The 15,900-nt window shown below is 49.2% G+C and overlaps 1 protein-coding gene across 2 annotated transcripts in view; it reads right to left on the reverse strand.

Moving 5' to 3' along the window:
- LOC139234969 (pleckstrin homology domain-containing family A member 2-like) overlaps positions 1–15,900 on the reverse strand; it is a 138,230-nt gene that overhangs the window by 59,864 nt on the left and 62,466 nt on the right. The window contains exons 1-2 of one of the 2 annotated variants that reach the window (XM_070865963.1): positions 11,765–11,974; positions 6,647–6,703 (exon numbers count right to left, since the gene is read on the reverse strand). In XM_070865963.1, coding sequence (XP_070722064.1) covers positions 6,647–6,703; positions 11,765–11,827 — 120 coding nt within the window. In that variant the 5' untranslated portion in view covers positions 11,828–11,974. Of the gene's footprint in view, positions 1–6,646; positions 6,704–11,764; positions 11,975–15,900 lie in introns of those variants that run through there. The other variant, XM_070865962.1, reaches the window with a different exon arrangement.

Below are 15,900 nucleotides of genomic sequence, written 5' to 3' on the forward strand. Positions count from 1 at the left end.
ACGAAAGGATATACTTGCTTTGGAGGCAGTTCAGAGAAGGTTCACTAGGTTGATTCCTGGGATAAGGGGGTTGACTTATGAGGAAAGGTTGAGTAAATGGGCCTCTACTCATTGGAATTCAGAAGAATGAGAGGTGATCTTATCGAGATATATAAGATTATGAGAGGGCTTGACAAGGTGGATGCAGAGAGGATGTTTCCACTGATGGGGGACATAATCTTAGAATAAGGGGCCGCCCATTTAAAACAGACATAAGGAGAAATTTCTTTTCTCAGAGGGTTATAAATCTGTGGAATTCTCTGCCTCAGAGTTGTGGAAGCTGGGACATTGAATAAATTTAAGACAGAAATTGACGGTTTCTTAAATAAGGGGATAAGGGGAGCGGACGGGGAAGTGGAGCTGAGTCCATGATCACATCAGCCATGATCTTATTGAATGGCAGAGCAGGCTCGAGGGGCTGTATGGCCGACTCCTGCTCCTATTTCTTATGTTCTTATGAAGAAAACATGTTTTACACAAGGAGTGGTTAGGGTTTGGAATGTACGGCCTGAGAGGGCGGTGGATACAGATTCAATAGCAGCCTTCAAAAGGGAATTGAATAAATACTTGAGGGAGAAAAAAATAGCAGGGCTATGGGGAAAGAGTGGGGGAGTGAGACTAACGGGATAGCTCTTCGAAAGAGGCGTCGCAGACTCGATGGGCCGAATGGCCTCCTTCAGTGCTGTACTATTCAAACCGGCGTTTCTCCCCATCTCAGTTGGAGATTTCAGAGACAGTACTTCTTAGAGAAAGGGAAACTTGGAGGGTAACGTCAACCATGGAGAAGAGGCCTGGAACTAAGTTATTTCATGAAGGATTGAGCCGCAGACAAGGACACATTGATAATGAGGGCAAAACAATAAGTGTGATTGGAAATAACGGAGTCAGTCCAAGACACAAATATTCAGGGTTTAATAATGTTGAAAACTGCTGCAGCATTATCAATGGGAACTCTCCGACGTCCTGAACCTATTGATTTGATGGTGTTTTAGTCTGCAATGGTCTGGCGATGCTCATGAAATAAAATAATGAAAGGACTGGATTGCACCTCCAATTGATCATAGAATTGTAGAATCTTACAGCACAGAAGGAGGCCATTGTGGCAGAATCGTCAAGAGTTGCCGTGTGAAAAAATAGGGTCAGAGGTTATGATCTGAAATTGTTGAACTTGATGTTGAGTCCAGAAGGCTGTAAAGTGCCTAAACAAGCTTGCGTTGAGCTTCACTGGAACAGTGTAAGAGGCCAAAGAGCGGAGAGATCAGAATAGGAATATAGTGGAGAATGAAAGTAACTGGAGGCTTGGGGTCACGCTTACGGACTGAACGGAGGTGTTCTGCAAAGCGGTCACCCAACCTGCATTTGGTCTCCCCGATGTCGAGGAGACTGCATTGCGAGCAGGAAATACAGTGTACTAAGTTACTAGTACAAGTAAATCGCTGTTTCACCGGGAAGGAGAGTTTGGGGCCCTGGATAGTGGGAAGGGAAGAGGTAAAAAGGCAGGTGTTGCATCTCCTGCGCTTGCACGGGAGTGGTCCCTTCGGAATGCTGAGAGGGGAGGGCGGGGTGGGGAAGATGTGTTTGGTGGTGGGATCACGCTGGAGATAGCATCCGTTGAATGTGGAGGCCGCTGGGGTGAAAGGTGAGGACAAGGGGAACCCTAATCTGGGAGGGAAGGAGGGAGAAGGGGTGAGAGCACAAGTGGGGGGGAACAGAATGGACACGGCCGAGGGCCCTGTCAACCACGGGCCCCCATGAAGACTGCAAGCTTACAAATGATGCAAAGCTTTCTGGCTGTGGCTGTTCCAGCTCTTCTCAGCAAGCGCTGATATTCTCCGACGCTGAACAGGTAAGATTTCTTACCCAGCTCTTATTGGCCCAGCACATACCGAAAAATCAGCTGACCAAGCGAATGTCAAAGGAGAAACGGGCTGTTTTCCTTCTGAAGCTGAAACACATTTCTTAAAGATGATGCAACCCATTGACCTGGGTTTCGGTCAGCATCAAAGCAAAACATGATATGTTTCCCTGTGACAGTGATTCACTTCTCAACACTTCTCAATCCCATCTTACAACAGCCCTCGAATGGTGTAGCAATCGCAGAACACGGCCTCCCTACCTCTGGTAGTCAATTCACAACTGCTGAGGCATCGGAGCAATTCTATCTGTGTCTGTCATACGCTGTGAGTTAGAACACCTTTTCAACCGGTTCCATTGGCACTCAATCTACTTCTACCTTAATCAGAACCACCTGCCCGAATGTCTCCTTCTTTGGCTCGGTGTCAATTCTTGTCTTGATTTACGCTCCTGTGAAGGACCTTGGGACGTTTGACGATGTTTACGGCATTATATAAACGCACATTGTTCTTGTCGAACAAAAGGCATTTGTCTCTTTTGTCGACTGACCATCTGCTACCTTCCATTGTGAAACAGCAAAGGGAGCACGGCCTCCATCGTAGTCAATCATCCCAAGGTGCTTCACCGCAGTGACGATTCGACAAAACCGACACCGAGCCTCACAGGGAGACATCGGGGCGGGGCTTGGTCACAGAGGGAGGTTTTAAGGAGCGTCTTGAAGGAGGAGAGAGAGGCGGAGAGGTTTAGGGAGGGAGTTCCGGAGCTTGGGGCCCAGGCAGCTGAAGGCACGGCCACCGATGGACTGGGGAAAGCACAAGGGCAGAATTGGAGGAGTGCAAAGATTGCGGAGGGTTGAAGGGCTGGAGGAGGTTACAGAGATAGGGAGACAGCAGAATGGATTGATGACTAATTTAGAAGCTAGATGCTCCTTGCACATTGTCCCTCGGCGAGATTGAAGTCATTCTGTTTCTGGTGGTAGACAATGGTGCAAACAGGCGGCTAAAGGTTTTGGTAGAGTGGATACAGAGAGAATGTTTCCACTTGTGGGGAAGAGCATAACTAGAGGCCATCGATATAAGATAGTCACCAAGAAATCCAATAGGGAATTCAGAAGAAACTTCTTTACCCAGAGAGTGGTGAGAATGTGGAACTCGCTGCCACAGGAAGTGGTTGAGGCGAATAGTATCGATGCATTTAAGGGGAGGCTGGACAAGCACATGGGGGAGAAGGGAATAGAGGGTTACTCTGATAGATTTAGATGAGGAAAGACGGGAGGAGGCTCGAGTGGGGCATAAACGCCGGCATGGACTGGTTGGGCCGAACGGCCTGTTTCTGTGCCGTATATCCCATGCAATCCTTTTATATCCTCTGGCCTCTCTGCTGTCTGAAGCCCTCTTTTCCTTTCATATCAGCAAAGCAAGACTTTATAATGCACCCATGCTGCAGCAGGTAATGAAGCATTTAACTCGCTCTTTATAACGTCCCATGCTCTCCTCTGAAGGCACACTCCTCTACCTCAACTATCTTCCGGATGAGATGTTAAACCGAGGCCCCGTCTCTCTCTCGGGTGGATGTAAACGATCCCATGGCACTATTTCGAAGAAGAGCAGGGGAGTTATCCTCGGTGTCCTCGGGCCAATATTTATCCCTCAATCAACATAACAAAAACAGATTATCTGGTCATTATCACATTGCTGTTTGTGGGAGCTTGCTGTGCGCCAATTAACTGCTGCGTTTCCCACATTACAACAGTGACTACACCCCAAAAAGTACTTCATTGGCTGCAAAGTCGGGACGTCCTGAGGCAAGTCTTTCTTTCCATCTCAAATGGTCAGCTGACAGTCTGGGGTCACACGAGAGGAGGGGCCAATTGCAGGAGATCGCAGAGGGTAACCAGCCCCTGTTGAACCACCATCCAATGTGAGGCACCCTCTTCATGAGAGGAGATGAGAGACTGTGGGGGGGGTTGGGGAGGGAGCACAAAACATAACCCATAGTGGGTCCCAGCCATCTCTTCGAACCCAATTCAGGATTTCTGGGGGTGAAATAATTACTTTCAATCATTGGAGAGTCGCCCGACTTTTAAATGGGTTTACACTGCTGCAAGCTTCGCTGAATTTCACCACCCCGCACTTTGTCGGCTGTTATTTATTAACACTGATGCAATAGCTTGCATTGACTCATCTGCATTCTTATCAATTATGTTTTCACACTGCATCGAGGAGATGCAATGGCCCAAATGTCAGCCGTGGCTCAGTGGGCAGCACACTCGCCTCTGGGTCAGGGGGTTGTGGGTTCAAGTCCCACTCCAGGGGCTTGAGCACAAAAAAAGCTAGGCTGACTCTCCAGTGCAGTACTGAGGGAGCGCTGCATTGTCGGAGGCGCCGTCTTTCGGATGAGATGTTAAACCGAGGCACCGTCTGCTCTCTCAGGTGGATGTAAAAGATCCCACGGCACTATTTCGAAGAAGAGCAGAGGAGTTATCCCCGGTGTCCTAGCCAATATTTATCTCTCAATCAACATCACTAAAAACAGATTATCTGGTCGTTATCACATTGCTGTTTGTGGGAGCTTGCTGTGCGCAAATTGGCTGCCGCGTTTCCTACATTACAACAGTGACTTCACTCCAAAAAATACTTCATTGGCTGCAAAGCGCTTTGAGATGTCCGGTGGTCGCTATATAAATGTAAATCTTTCAAATGTCTTCTCAGAGTGAAGTGCTGTACAGGCAGCATTAAGAGGGTCACTGTCATTTTGAGGAGGCTCGGTGTCACGGCAACCTCCGCCACAGTGCCGCCCCCTGCAAAAGCTGCAGCAATATACCAACGGCACACTGTTGGAAACCACGTCACCGGGATACCCTCTCCCAATTCGCACTCCTAGCCTGGGACTTTTCCCATCGGGAGGGCATACTTTAACGGCAGGAACATCCGGTGGGGCTCTGTACCCAAATTTCCACAGGCTACTCACCAGGAGGGGTTTGTAAACCAATAAGAACAATGCTCTTTTATCCCCAAGAGCTGTGAGTGCCACTTTAAATGCCATGGCTGTTATCGCTGGAGGTAAAAGCTTGCAACCAGAGAACCAATTTATTGATGTATAAAACAGAGCTTTGGAAAAGATAATAGACCCGGGGCTAAAATTCGTTATAGCCCGGATTGAGGCGGTGATACTGCCTGGACATTAACTTTAGCGCCAGATGATGTTTACCGCCTCCAACCGGATCATTTACTATTAGCGCCCCAAGAGAGGAGTGGAGCACTAAAGGAAGCGTAGTACACTGTTTGTAGGGCACGTGTTCGTAGGGCACGACGGGGTGGGAGTGCCGCGGGGATAATGACGTTCTGGCGCTAGGAGACCGGCATCCCAGCGTCCAACGGGGAGGTCAGCCGGACCACCCGAAAAAGGAAAGTTGATTCGAAACATGAGTATGTCAGACCTCACAGAATCGCAGCGATGCTCAAAGATTTTACACCGGCTCCGGCTTTATAATCCCGCCCCTGGCAGCTTCCAGGGAACGCCGGCTCCTCCCTGTCAGTGACGTCACCGCAGTTCGGGATCGCGGTGCTATCGGGGTGTTGCACGCTCATGACGTCACCAAGTGGATGGCGTTTGGGTGCGCAGCGCTAACTGATAGTGCCGCCGCTAAACCGCAAATGAAGTTCGAGGCAGGCTCCAACGGCACGGTGCTCAGGCGGTAAACGCTCTTGGGCGCTAACGGGTAGCACCCATGCAAATGAATTTTTCACCCCCAATTCCTCAATCAGACGCGCCCGGTGAGGTGTGTCACTCGCAGGAAACTGGTGACACATGGCTGGCCCACAGGCCCGGATTTCTCATCCAGTCATTTAAATGGATGGTCAATTGTGCGACATGCCCATGATTTCGCCACCAGTGCTCTTGATTGACACCCCATCCACCCCCTTAAACACTCCCTCCACCACCGGCGCACCGTGGCTGCAGTGTGCACCATCTACAAGATGCACTGCAGCAACTCGCCAAGGCTTCTTCAGCAGCACCTCCCAAACTCGCGGCCTCTACCACCGAGAAAGACAAGGGCAGCAGGCGCATGGGAACACCACCGCCTCCAAGTTCTCCTCCAACTCACACACCATCCTGACTTGGAAATATATCGGCCGTTCCTTCATCGTCGCTGGGTCAAAATCCTAGAACTCCCTCCCTGTAATGCAATTGCTTCACGGGTTCTTTGCTTAAGAATTCATAGCAACACATTTTGCTATCAAGAACTAGTTGGTTTATGAACAAAGGTTTAACAATCACACTACACATTACCAGTTCATCCACTAGGCTCACAACTGCATACCTCATCGTGGATGACCTAGACCCAACTGGCTGGGGTTTTATTGAGTCTTGTGAACATCACGTGACTGGCTAAGCTACTCACAGCGCAACAGCCCCACAAACCTGTGAGCATACACGCAGGTGCATACATTACACGCCCTAACAGCACTGTGGGAGAACTTTCACCACACAGACTGCAGCGGTTCAAGAAGGCAGCTCACCACCACCTTCCCAAGGGGCAATTAGGGATGGGCAATAAATACTGGTTTTGAAAGTGACACCCACATCCCGCGAATGACTAAAAAAAAAAACTCCTCACCGATTGGGGGAAATCAGCCCAAATAATTCTCCGCCCCATTTAACTTTCTTTCTTTCAAAGGCAGGTACTCATTATTATTTCACACTGAATGCGATATGGGAACTTGCTGCAAAAGGTAGAGAGATACAATACCTTCGAGATGTAGGGTAACTGCAGACTGCCTACACATTGGGTTCCAGGAGGAAGATTCTGAAAGAGACAAAGACAAAAAGGACATTATTCGACAGTAATTCTTGTGTGTCTACATGCGGCGTATGTATAAAGAGCTGGATTGCAGACTCAAGCTAAGAGGCAGGATCCCCAGTAAATGGATCATTTTAAATTGAAACATCTGCTGGCGTGCAACATCCCTGCTCTGCAAGTTTCCATGATTTCCATAACTGAGAACAGTAACAATTGTATTTATATAGCGCCTTTCACGACCACCGGATGTCCCAAAGCACTTTACAGCCAATGAAGTAATTTTTGAAGTGTGGTCACTGTTGTAATGTAGGAAACGCGACAGCCAATTTGTGCACAGCAAGCTCCCACAAACAGAAACATGATAATGACCAGGTATTCTGTTGATTGAGTGATAAATATTGGCCAGGACACCGGGGATAACTCCCCTGCTCTTCTTCGAAATAGTGCCACGGGATCTTTTACATCCACCTGAGAGAGCAGACGGGGCCTCGGTTTAACGTCTCACCCGAAAGACGGCACCTCTGACAGTGCGGCACGCCCTCAGCACTGCGCTGGGAGTGTCAGCCTAGGTTTTGCTGCTCAAGTCTCTGGAGCAGGACTTGAACCCATGACCTCCTGACTCAGAGGCGAGCGGGTGCTGGCCACTGAGCCATGGCTGACACTTGTTTGGCCGTGAAGTGTTTTGGGGACGTCCGAACAACATGAATGGCAGCGTTATGAAATGCAAGCCTCTCGTTCTTTACTCTACACTTTTGCAAGATGAGGAAGCTGAATCAACAGCTCCCTTCAGTTTTTGCCCTGTGTGGGCTGGTGTTTATCAGTGAAAGCAGTGTGCTGTCAGCCTCTCGAAACTGTGGGGCCTTTTTTTGTTGCAATAATTAACTTATTAGAAAACAAAGGGCACAAATATAAGCCCTCAATTGAAAAGGAATAAGGGACGGGCCTGTGGTTAAAGCAGACGGGAGATTTGTGGGGAGCCTTTCCTGTGCAAACTACCCCACCCAGTTCTCGGGTAAAGAAATGCGTGAAGCCGTAGGCAATGATTTTGGTGCTAAACATCTTTGCTTCTTTCATCTCCTTTTGTGCCTCCACTTTCTTAGGCTCTTACAGCACAGAAGGAGGCCATTCAGCCCAACTTTGAACGAGCTGTCCGATTTAGTCCCATACCCCGGCTTTTCCCCCCATAATCCTGGAAATGATGCTTCTCAAGTTCATGTCCAAATACCTTTTGCAAGTTCCCGTGCAATCTGATTCCACCACTCAGATCTTTACAACCCTCCGTGTGAAAGAAATCCCCTCTAGTTCTTTTGCCAAATATATTAAATCTGCGATCTCTGGTTACTGACCCACTTACCAGAGGGAACAATTTCTCCCGATTTGCTCTCCCAAATACCCCTCGTCATTTTGAATAGTCGGTCTCTCCTTAACCGTCTGCTCTACGGAGAACAATCTCCCCACATAACTGAACTCCCTCATTCCAGTTATCATCCTGGTAAACCACTGTACCCTCTCCAAAGTCTTGTCATCCTTCCTGAAGCTTGGTGCCCAGAACTGGGCACAATACTCCAGCTCAGGTCATTTATAAAGGTTTAGCATCATTTCCTTGTGTAATGTATGCACCTGTGGGCATGGTCACAGGTTTGTAGAGCTGTTGCACACGGTGTCCACCGGTACGCTCGGGACCTTCCGCGAGAGGTGGGCGCCGGAGGGACTGGAGTGCATCATCACCCCCGGCAACCAAATTTTAATTTGACCGTTTAAAGTTTAAAGTTTAATTTGTTTAAATTGTCGGTTTTAGTGCCCCTTTAATAAGGGGGCATTTGATTTACATTTGATTTACAGATACCACAAAAATAGTTGTAGAGCTGTTGCATTGTGAGTGGCTTAGCCAGTCATGTGATGTTCAAAAGATTCAATAAAACCCCAGCCGGTTGGGTCTCGGTCATCCACGATGAGGAATGCAGTTGTGAGCCTAATGGATGAACTGGTAATGTGTAGTGTGATTGTTAAACCTTTGTTAATAAACCAAACAGTTTTTAATAGCAATGTGTTGCTATGAATTCTTAAGCAAAGAACCCATGAAGCAAATACATTACGCCTTGTTTGTGCATTCAATGGCTCTATTTAAAAAGCGTTCACAGTGAAGTTGGCCCACATATGCACTGGAGAGGCTCAAACGACTTAAACGGAAACATGTGCTTCGGGCTGGCCAATCGGGAGCTGTCAGACCCTGAAGAGGCCCTTATTGGCTGAGTATGCAGCGGTACCCACCAATGGTAATCCTTTTCTGACTTGTCACTTTTTGCCCAGCGCCCCAGCCCAGCCAGATGCACTGCCTCCAGAGGGGCAGCATTGACAAACAGGGCAGTTATGTTGAACTTGTATAGAACCTTGGTTAGATCACACTTGGAGTACTGTGAACAGTTCTGAACTCCATGTTAGAAAAGAGGCACTGCAGAAGGTGCAAGAAAGATTTACTAGAATGATCCCAGAACTGAGAGGTTACACCCATCAGGAAAGACTGAATAGGCCGGGGCACTTTTCTCTCGAAAAGAGTAGACTTAAAGCTGACCTGATGGAGGTCTTTAAGATTATGAAGGGATTTGAGAGGGTAGATGTAGAGAAGATGGTTCCACTTGCAGGGGGAGACCATAACCAGCGGCCACAAATTTAAGACAGTCACTAATAAATCTAATGGGGAATTCAGGAGAAACTTCTTTACCCAGAGAGGGGTGAGAATGTGGAACTCGCTGCCACAGGGAGGGGTTGAGGCGAATAGTATCGATGCATTTAAGGGGAGGCTGGATAAACACATGAGGGAGGAATGAATAGAAGGGTATGTTGATGGGGTTAAGGTGGGGATGGGTGGGAGAAGGCTGGTGTGGAGCATAAACACCGGCACCGACCGGCCCGTCTCTCTGCTGTAAATACTGTGTAACTCGCGGCTTGACCGATGGGGATGTTCCAGATCAACTCTGCCGGGAGTCACAGACGTGAACTGAGCCTCCACAAGTGTAAGAGTCACACAAGATACAGAGAGATTTAGTACCAGGTGTCATATATTATGATACAGAACTTCCAGCGAGAGAGGTGTGAGAGAGAGAGAGAGAGAGAGAGAGAGAGAGAGAGAGAGAGAAAGAGAGAGTGAGAGCCAGAGAGAGAAAAAGAGAGTGAGAGCCAGAGAGAGAAACAGTGTGTGAGAGTGTGAGAGAGAGACAGAGAGAGAGTGAGAGTGAGAGTGAGAGCGAGAGAGAGAGCAAGAGAGAGTGAGTGAGAGTGTGAGAGAGAGAGAGAGAGAGAGAGAGAGAGAGAGAGAGAGAGACAGAGTGAGCCAGAGAATGAGAGTGAGAGAGAGAGAGCGAGAGAGCGTGAGCGCGTGAGAGAGAGAGTGACAGCGAGAATGAGAGTGAGAGAGAGAGAGAGTGAGTGAGAGCGAGAGAGAGAGTGAGAGCGAGAGCGAGAGGGAGAGAGAGAGACAGCGAGAGTGCGAGAGAGAGAGAGAGAGAGTGAGAGCGAGAGCGAGAGCGAGAGGGAGAGAGAGACAGCGAGAGTGCGAAAGAGAGAGAGATAGAGTGAGAGCGAGAGAGTGAGGGAGGTGCGGGCATACTTCACACACAGATTTTACTTTAACATGTAGTGCTGATCTTTGTCACCTTCGGATTCTTTCTGCACTCCGCCCTCTGGGTTGTGTTCGCTCAGCAGCAAGGCGACACCACCCCTTTTTACTTAGATTTGGTTCCTGGCAATTTTCTGCCTTGACACAAGGGCCCTGACATTTCAATCAGGGCCGGGAAGAGAGCGGGGGGGGGGGGGATTTTCGGAAGGGCGAATCCCAGAAGTAAGGGATTCCCCACATGTCCTGCGGTTAATTCATTTTATCAACAGGTTTCCCGCCCGCCAGCCAGACTGACAGGATTACTGCCTCTTGGGTGAGAAAGCAACTGGGGAGAGGATGGATGGTAAGGTCCGATCTTGCCGGGGAGGGGGGGACGCTTCGAGTGAGGCGGGGGTAGTCATTGCGGAGGGGCAGAGGACATTACAATGGTGCAGTTGGACATCAACAATAATATGTATTTGTATAGCGCCTTTAACGTAGTGAACCATCCCAAGGCGCTTCACAGGAGTATTATAAGACAAATAAATTGACACCAAGCCACATAAGGAGAAATTAGCGCAGGTGACCAAAGAGGTCGGTTTTCAGGAGCATCTTGAAGGAGGAAAGAGAGGTAGAGAGGCGGAGAGGTTTAGGGAGGGAGTTCCAGAGCTTGGGGCCCAGGCAACAGAAGACATGACCACCGATGGTTGAGCAATTATAATCAGGGATGCTCAGGAGGGCAGAATTAGAGGATCGCAGACATCTCGGGGGGTTGTGGGGCTGGAGGAGATTACAGAGATAGGGAGGGGTGAGGGCCATGGAGGGATTTGAAAATAAGGATGAGAATTTTGAAATTGAGGCGTTGCTTAACCGGAAGCCAATGTAGGTCAGCGAGCACAGGGGGTGATGGGTGAGCGGGACTTGGTGCGAGTTAGGACACGGGGCAGCCGAGTTTTAGATCACCTCTAGTTTACGTCGTGTAGAATGTGGGAGGCCAGCCAGGAGTGCATTGGAATAGTTAGGTCTAGAGGTAACAAAGGCATGGATGAGGGCTTCAGCAGCAGATGAGCTGAGGCAAGAGCGGAGACGGGCGATGTTACGGAGGTGGAAATGCTGCGGCTATGTGGTCCGAAGCTCATTTCAGGGTCAAAAATGACACCAAGGTTGCCAACATCACATCGCGAGGTGGAGAGTGAAGTGATCGCGTGGAGATAAGCTTGCTGAGCCTGGGACAACACTCCTGCTCCACCTGGGACACAAGCAAAGGCACTCGCCTCATGGATTCAGCCTTTCTCGCTTACCTTACCTGCCGCGGTTCCCGAGGCCCGGGAAACACGGCCTCCGCAAGTTAAAATAATAAAAAATCCCATTAAAATGGAGGCCTCCTTCCAGGGTTTCCCTGACCGACCTGCCTCCCGCCCTCCTGACCCCGGGGCGTGTCGGAGGTGGGTTTGAGAATTAAAACATTTTACCTTACCAACCCACCCGCCCTTGGGAGGGGGGGGGTCAAAACTGCCCCCACGGCATTCTATCATGCTGAAGTCCCTTGTGACGTTTTACTACGTTATATGAAGGTGCTATATAATTGCAAGTAATTGTTGTTGTTGGTACAGTCGCACAAGCCCTCAAGTAGGGCCTGGCCTTTATGTAACCAGTCTGGACGATCAGTGCCTGCAGATTATTGAAACACAGGGAGGTTGTCAGCTGGGCCCAATCTCAGGCTCATCCCACAGCCACTCGCGAGCAGGCCTCTCAAGGTCAGGGGTCAAGGTCAAAGGACGAATCAAACTCATGTACATGTGATGCACCGTTTGGATTTTTTTTTCCACATTCAAGTGTGTCATTTTGATTAAGCCATGGCGGCCTAAGTGTTTCAGCCTGTCGAACGCATATAATTATCCTGTACTGAAACGGTTCCAGTGACTGTGGTCTGTGAGCTTCATTGGCACGGTGGGGGCAGGGGGGCGGGCGGCTCGGAATTCCTGGGAGTTGCTCAGAAGCCACAGTAAAAGGGCAAGGCTCACAGCTGTAACCAGAACAATTACTCATCGCCCGCAGCCTTGCTGGAACTACCCCTGTGTAATGTGGAAGTTCAGTCCTTTCCCTCGTGTGCACAAGAGAGAGAGAGAGAGAGAGAGCCAGACAGTGTTACACACCTAGATCGCGTTGGGTGGGGGCTGGGTGGGCTACACCGGGCAAAGAGGTGACTCGCTCGGAGAGCTGCCGCTGCTCTGAAGTGCGAGAATGCCGGGGGGGATGGCACCTACTAGTCGCCTCCCGAAACACAAAGGACTGATGGCGTGAGAATCTGTTCAGGAACTGTTGTGACATGCCCGATTGCTGAGCCTGTTGAAACAATGCAGGAAGCCCAAGTGAATTCAACTGCACAATTAACCCATGAGAGTTTGCTCTGCCGACACCTCGGAGCCTTGATAGAGTAGGACTGAGTTTGGGGGGGGGGCGGGGAGTGGGGGGTGCGGTTCCATTTTGTTAATGCACACCTGAGGCACCCCTGCCCGTTCTGAGCTGGATGAGTGGCATCAGCGGGCACCAGAATACGGGCGTAGTGCCCGAGGCTGGTGCTGCAACAACCCCTCCCCTGGCCGAATAGCCCGCCGACAATGGTCGGCTGGGCTCACACTCGAACAATAATCCCATGGGTGGGTTACTGAAGGGTGGAAGTGCCAGTGCAGTTCTAGAAAGAAAGACAGATATAGCGCCTTTCATGAACTCAGGGCATCAGAAAGAAAGAAGGAAAGGAAGGAAAGAGAGAAAGAAAGGAAATAGAGAAAGAGAGGAAGAGAGATAGTTAGAGAGATAGTGAGATAGAGATATAGAGAGATAGAGAGAGAGTGATAGAGAGAGAGTGATAGAGAGAGAGAGAGTGATAGAGAGAGAGAGAGAGTGATAGAGAGAGATAGAGAGATAGAGAGAGATAGAGAGATAGAGAGATGGAGAGATAGAGAGAGCAGAAGTACTTTTTGAAATGCAAGATCATAAGAATTAGGAGCAAGAGTCAGCCAGTCGGGCCCTCGAACCTGCTCCGTCATTCAATAAGATCGTGGCTGATCTACCTCAACTCCACTTTCCTGCACTATCCCCATATCCCTTGATTCCCTTAATATGCAAAAATCTATCGATCTCTGTCTTGAATATACTCAAAGACTGGGCCTCCACAGCCCTCTGGGGTAGAGAATTCCAAAGATTCACCACTTTCTGAGTGAAGAAATTTCTCCTCATCTCCGTCCTAAATGGCCAAGCCCTTATTCTGAGACTGTGACCCTGGTTCTGAACTCCCCAACCAGTGGAAGTGTAGTCACTGTTGTAATGTGGGAAACGCGGCAGCCAATTTGCGCACAGCAAGCTCCCACAATGTGATAATGACCAGATAATCTATTTGTGCTATGTTTATTGAGAGATAAATAGTGCTGTGGAAACTTTTACGTCCACTTGAGAGAGCAGATGGGGCCTCGGTTTAACTTCTCATCCAAAAGACGGGGAGAGGTATAACCTGGAAATGTCTTCTGCTATATGTCATAGGATAGATGCCACATTCTACCCTACGTAAATTAGAGATGATCCAAAACTCGGCTGCCCCGTGTCCTAACTCGCACCAAGCCCCGCTCACCCATCACTCCCTGTGCTCGCTGACCTACGTTGGCTCCCGGTTAAGCAACGCCTCGATTTCAAAATTCTCTTCCATGTTTTCAAATCCCTCCATGGCCTCGCCCCTCCCTATCTCTGTAACCTCCTCCAGCCTCACAAGATGTCTGCGCTCCTCTAATTCTGCCCTCCTGAGCATCCCTGATTATAATCGCTCAACCATTGGTGGCCGTGCCTTCTGTTGCCTGGGCCCTAAGCTCTGGAACTCCCTGCCTAAACCCCTCCACCTCTCTACCTCTCTTTCCTCCTTCAAGACACTCCTTAAAACCGACCTGTTTGATCAAGCTTTTGGTCACCTGCGCTAATTTCTTCTTATGCGGCTCGGTGTCAAATGTTTTCTCTCATACTACTCCTGTGATGCGCCTTGGGATGTTTCACTACATTAAAGGCGCCATATAAATACAAGTTGTTGTTGTTATATTGAAACCGCCTCAACGCCCCAATTAAACTACAAATCTATCATTATTTGTAGCTACCCAGAACTCTATATATGAAATAAACCCCACAAACAGGCTTCAGTATTGTCGTCTTGTTGTCCGCCCTCTCCTTAAAATGTTTTCTTTGCCCATCTTCTTTAGAGTGTCAAATGATGCAGCAGTCGCTGAATGAGGGGGCAGGCTGGCGGCCTGCTCCCACAGGGCCTGCTGGCCTGTGCTGCCTCACAGCCCCGCTGTGGGCACCTCGACAGCCCAGCTTTTCTGTCAAGGTGAGGTGGCACCAAACCACCACTCGGTGCCACCCCAGCGACGCTCCGAACCGCAAATCGGGAACTGGTCTCGTAACGAGCCGTGTTCCTGAACCCACATCTGATGCCACTGTGGTACTCCACCGGAACCTCAGCAACGTACAGAAACTATAAACATGTGTTTCTGTCGGCTAACCCCCCCCCCGCTCCCCCGTCCTCACATTCCTCCCAGAAATTCCTCGTCACCACGCGCTCTGGTTACGGTGGTACAGTACAGTGGTTATATTACATTTACTGCAAAAGTAATCCTGGCCTATAAAGTCCAGCACAACGCGAGTTCGAATCCCACCAAGCCAGTTTGAGAATATGAATCCAGCTGATTAAAACAAAAGTGGAACTATAAAGCTGCGAAGAGCGTCAGTTAAAAAGTGACCACAAAGCTATCGGATTGTAATAAAAATCCAACCGGTTTACTAAAGTCCGTTAAAAGACTTGCATTTATATAGCACCTTTAAAGACCTCAGGACGTCCCAAAGCATCTTACAACCAATGAAGTAGTTTTGAAGCGCAGTCACTGTTGTAATGTGGGAAACACGGCAGCCAGTTTGCGCACAGCCAGCTCCCACAAACAGCAACGTGATAATGACCAGATAATCTGTTTTTGTTATGTTGATTGAGGGATAAATATTGGCCCCAGGACACCGGGGAGAACTCTTCTTCAAAGTAGTGCCGCAGGATCTTTTACGTCCACCTGCAAGAGCAGACGGGGCCTCGGTTTAACGTCTCATCCGAAAGACGGCACCTCCGACAGTGAGGCACTCCCTCGGAGTGTCAGCCTGTATTTTTGTGCTCAAATCCCTGGAGTGGGACTCGAACCCACAAGCTTCTGACTCAGTGGCAAGAGTGCTGCCCACTGAGCCACGGCTGACACTGGGTGAAGAAACCTGCCGATATGTGAATGCAGTTCCTCGCCAACATTCTTGACCCTTAACTGCCCTCTCAAGTGGCCTAGCAAGCCACTCAATTCGATCAACTGCTAAAACAGCAGTGGGTTTAAGAAGCAGTGGGTGGCCCATCACCACCTTCAGGGGCAACCAGGAGGAATGGGCAACAAATGCCGGCCTTGCCAGCGACGCCCACATCCCATGAATCAATAGACAAAAAATAAATACATTTATTAAAAAAGTCACTCCAAGTTGCAGAGTCTGCAAGAAAAGTGGAGTCTTGATCTTCTGACATAAGTAATGTGTCAAGCAGGTG

The sequence above is a fragment of the Pristiophorus japonicus genome, chromosome 22 (assembly GCF_044704955.1).
Source record: "Pristiophorus japonicus isolate sPriJap1 chromosome 22, sPriJap1.hap1, whole genome shotgun sequence".
In the NCBI taxonomy this organism is placed as follows: domain Eukaryota; kingdom Metazoa; phylum Chordata; class Chondrichthyes; family Pristiophoridae; genus Pristiophorus; species Pristiophorus japonicus.